Raw genomic sequence first — 4,215 nt, 5'->3', positions numbered from 1 at the left:
CTGCGGCCCCCAAGGCTGGGCGTCTGCCCGCAGCAGAATTAGGCCTGTCCAGCTTGGAAAACTCCTGGGAGGTTCCAGCTCAGTGCCCGGGGAGGGCCCCCCTCCTCCAGCCGTCAGGTGAGCTTAGGGTGGAGCGGGCATGTGAGAGCCACCCCTCATGCCACTCCTACTCCCACCCACCCAGACGCACATAACCCTGGCAGCCCGCCCCCTGCCAGTCTGACCACACAGTCCTCAGGGCAGCAGCACTGTGGAAGAGCTGCAGGCTGGGGCCGGAGCAGCCCAGAGACAGGAGACCAGAGGAGGCAGAGGAGATCAGAGGGAAGAGAAACAGAGGCCCCGGGAGCAAAGGCACCAGGACCCGGACGCAATGGAGTCAGGCAGGCACAGCTTGGCCAAGATGCTGGTGTGCCGGCTCTGGACGACCATCAGCAAGGCTCTGTTTGCCGAGTTCCTGGCCACGGGGCTGTACGTGTTCTTTGGCGTGGGCTCGGCTCTGAGATGGCCCTTGGCGCTTCCCTCTATGCTGCAGATTGCCATCACCTTCAACCTGGCCACGGCCGTGATCGTGCAGATCACCTGGAAGGCTAGTGGGGCCCACGTCAACCCTGCTGTGACGCTGGCCTTCCTCGTGGGCTCCCAAATCTCCCTGCCCCGTGCTGTGGCCTACGTGGCTGCCCAGCTGGCAGGGGCCACAGCGGGGGCTGCTCTGCTTTACGGGGTCACGCCTGGGGACATCCGAGAGACCTTTGGGGTCAACGTGGTAGGTGCAGGGAGGGGGAGGGGGCAGGTCCATACAGGTGGAAAGGGGAGGAGGGCCAGGCTGGAGGAGAGAGGACAGGGAGGTAACAGAGCATGTGCTCCACACCTGCTCTGGGCTGGGACCTGGGACCCAGGGGAATGACTGTGGCCTTAGTGCAGGGAGAGCAGGAATGGGATTGTGGTGCAAGGAACAGGGGGAGCAGGAAGAAGCCACACTAAGGGACAGGAGTCAGAAAAGGACCAGGCATTTAAGGGTGGGGGTAGGTGGGGAGAGATGGAGCTGTGGGTAGCAGCAGGGGACCCTGCACGCACTTCACCTCCCTGGGTCCACCCCACGTCCCCCGCTCCTCTGTTGTCCCCTGTTCCTCCCTCCCCAGCACCCTGAGGCCTGTCTCACTCCCCCAGATTCCTCTAATCATCTGTGTTCCACTTACTTCCCTGAGTCCCCACCTTCCACTCCTACCCACGGCCCCTCCCAGCCAGGCAGCTTGCAGACGTGCATCGTGCATCTTAGCTGCCCCAGCCTTCCTGCTCCCACGAGTCCTGAGCCCCCGCCTCCCCCTGAACCACTGGCCCCAACCGAGCCGTGGAGTGTGGGGGGGTGCCACTCACTTCTGCAGGGAGCAAGTGTCTGGGGCTCACCTGAACCCCACCACACAGCTCTCCTCAGCCCATTAGCTCCTTAAGTCCTGGGACTGGCGGTAGCGAGGCGTCTCACCCCTTACAGTGAGGAAATGAGGCCCAAGGGGTCACCAGCCCCGGGCAGAGCCCGCTGGCTGCAGTGTAACCCCCTTGCGCAGGTCCGGAGCAGCGTCTCCACGGGCCAGGCGGTGGCAGTGGAGCTAGTCCTGACCCTGCAGCTTGTGCTCTGCGTTTTTGCTTCCACCGACAGCAGACAGACTACTGGCTCCCCAGCTGCCACGATTGGAGCCTCTGTGGCAGTGGGCCACCTCATTGGGGTAAGGGGCAAACGGGACACCGGGCCCATGTACCCACTGGTCCCTCCCTGGGGAGGCTGCAGGGGCCCTGAAGGCGAGGAAGTGTCCTTCCCTGAGCCCTCGTGTCTTGGGGCCAAGGCTGTGCCCCACACTCCAGGCCCCGGATAGGGTGCTGCAGAGGCCAAGTCTGGGGCTGGGACTCTGAGCCATGGTGGAGGGCACCGTCCCCTCCCAGGCCTGCCTTCAGCCTCCTCACGCCCTGACCTGCACTCACTCCCCAGATCTACTTCACTGGCTGCTCCATGAACCCAGCCCGCTCCTTTGGTTCTGCTGTCATCGTCGGGAAGTTCGCCGTCCACTGGGTGAGACCCTCTGCTGGCAGCCAGGGGAAGGGAGAGGGCCCCAGTGGCAATAGGGACTTTCACCAGCAGGAGGACCACAGACACCTGGGGAGACAAGTCCCCCTGCCACAGACCATCTTGACCCCCAATGGAGGTTTCCCGAAGCTCAGAAGACCGGGGCCAGTATCCTTTCTTTCCAGCTTCAAAAAGTCCGGGGTACCCAGTGGACTGGCAAGAAATGAGCCAGGGCAGGAGCTGCAGCCTTGGCCCAGGCCTCAAGTCCTGGCTGTTTCCTTATTCACTCCTTCCAGCTGGACCAATTTCCAAACTTGGATAAAGAAAAAGACAAACAGAAATAGACACACACACACACACACACACACACACACACACCAGCAGGGACAGGAACAGCACTAGCCGGGGTTCTGGGCTGGAATGGGGAAGGCGAGAAGAGAGAGGCAGGAGTGGCGGGGAGCCTGGCCCAGCCCCGTGGGAGGCAAGGTCCCTTCACCTGCGGGCACTCAGAGTGGGAGGTCAGGACTTGTGCTTCTCAAATCTGCCACCACGTAGATGGCTCCAGGGTTCCTGGGAGACCAAGTCAACACTGGGAAGCAGATGGGGTCCCAAAACCACCCTATGGTCCTGACGGCTCACGAGCAGGGTACCCACTTCTGCCTCCTCAGATCTTCTGGGTGGGACCCCTGACGGGGGCTGTCCTGGCTTCGCTGATCTACAACTTTATCCTGTTCCCTGACACCAAGACCCTGGCCCAGCGACTGGCCATCCTCACAGGCACTGCGGAGGTGGAGGAGGTGGAAGGGGTGGAGCCCCAGAAGAAAGAATCCCAGTCCAGTTCAGAGGACACTGAAATGGAGAATGTGTGTCAGGTGGCATAGAACCTGGCCCCTGCCCTCAAGCTTCTGAAAAGAGCCCTGAAAGTGGGCAGCATGCTTTGTGTAACCAGACTTCAGGTTTTCCTGGGGGGCGGGGGGCTTGCGAGGTGCGGTAGGGAGGCTTGGCCTCTTGTCCTAACAGGGTGGGCGGGGGATCCCTGGCATTACATTTCTAGATGGAATCTGGGAAGCAAATCTGCTCAGTTTCCTCCTCCTACCTCTCTTTTAATGGTACAGAGCAGAGCGAGGCAGGGGGAATTCATGATTGCTCTCCCCGTCTCTCATCTGTCTGGACCCCAGTGGGGGTCCTGGGCTTCCAGGTCCCCATATCTTGGAGAAAAGGGAATTTGAGCCCAGACAGACACTCTGCTTAGAGACTGAGGGCTTTGGGGACCTCTGGGAATCACAACTTCTCACCCCACCCTTGGGGAGGAGGGGCCAGACTTCCCAGAAGAATCAGGCCCTAGGACAGCCTCTGCACTCCTCAGAGGGATGTCTCTGCTCTTGGATGAGGACGGGGGCTGTGGCTCCCCCGTCAGATGGGGGGCTTCCTGAGGCCAGAGATTGCCCTCCCAATAGATCTTCATTCCTTTCTCCTCCAAATGCTCAGCAGAGAGCCCCTCCCTTGGGAAGAGCTGACACAGAGAGGAACCTTTTCTCCGGCCAGCAGAGGGGCATGATATAGGCAAGGGAGGTTCAGGCCAGACAGGCCTTTCTCCCCAGGTGTTCTCCTGCTTTCCACTCCACAGCCCCATTCACAAGAGCGATCCTGAGAGGGGAAATGTCCTATCCCAGCACTTGGTCCCTGACCTGGGCCTGAAGAAGCCGTCTCCAGCCTCATTCTCAGCTCTGCCGGGATCCCCCAAAAGCTGTTGAATACGTCCCAAGGATGGTAGGAACTCAGGAATGACCCAGGAAACCAAGATTTGCAATTCAGTGCCTCTGAAGTATTATCTGAGTCTCACCTTGTTTGTTAATATTTACAAGCTGCGGTAAATCTACTCTGCCTGTGATTTGCGGTCCTGTCTGGATCTCAGCTTCCTCAGCTGTAAAAATCTCCCCCAGAGACTGATGTTAAAACAAACAAGAGGTTGGAAAATGTTTTTGGAGGTTAAAAAGCTAGAAAAACAAACCCAATAAATGATGATTATTGTTGCTGTTACTGTAATTATTGGGCTTGAATACAATTGCTGTTGGTAATGGGAGGAAGGAGGTAAGAAGGGAGAGGGAGATGACTGAGAGGGAGGGAAAAGAGAGTAGGCTTTTCTTTTCATCTGCTTT

At 59.1% G+C, this 4,215-nt stretch overlaps 1 protein-coding gene across 3 annotated transcripts; it reads left to right on the top strand.

Moving 5' to 3' along the window:
* Positions 1-212: 212 nt before the first annotated feature.
* Positions 213-4,102, top strand: AQP6 (aquaporin 6). Of its 3 annotated transcripts, none has more exons than XR_009702481.1 (5): positions 213-763; positions 1,563-1,721; positions 1,982-2,062; positions 2,725-2,997; positions 3,684-4,102. XR_009702481.1 is itself a non-coding variant. In XM_061204344.1 (5 exons), exons 1-4 carry the CDS (start codon positions 371-373, stop codon positions 2,935-2,937), a joined length of 846 nt encoding a protein of 281 aa, XP_061060327.1. In that variant the 5' UTR covers positions 213-370; the 3' UTR covers positions 2,938-2,979; positions 3,684-4,102. The 3 variants fall into 3 exon arrangements, 2 of the variants coding, with proteins under 2 accessions (XP_061060327.1, XP_061060326.1); XM_061204344.1 differs by having other exon boundaries at positions 2,725-2,979; XM_061204343.1 differs by having other exon boundaries at positions 2,725-4,102.
* Positions 4,103-4,215: the final 113 nt, after the last annotated feature.

This window comes from Eubalaena glacialis, chromosome 11 (assembly GCF_028564815.1).
Source record: "Eubalaena glacialis isolate mEubGla1 chromosome 11, mEubGla1.1.hap2.+ XY, whole genome shotgun sequence".
Lineage (NCBI taxonomy): Eukaryota > Metazoa > Chordata > Mammalia > Artiodactyla > Balaenidae > Eubalaena > Eubalaena glacialis.
The sequence above is the reverse complement of the archived record's forward strand: the minus strand, read 5'-3'. Positions and strand labels throughout refer to the sequence as shown.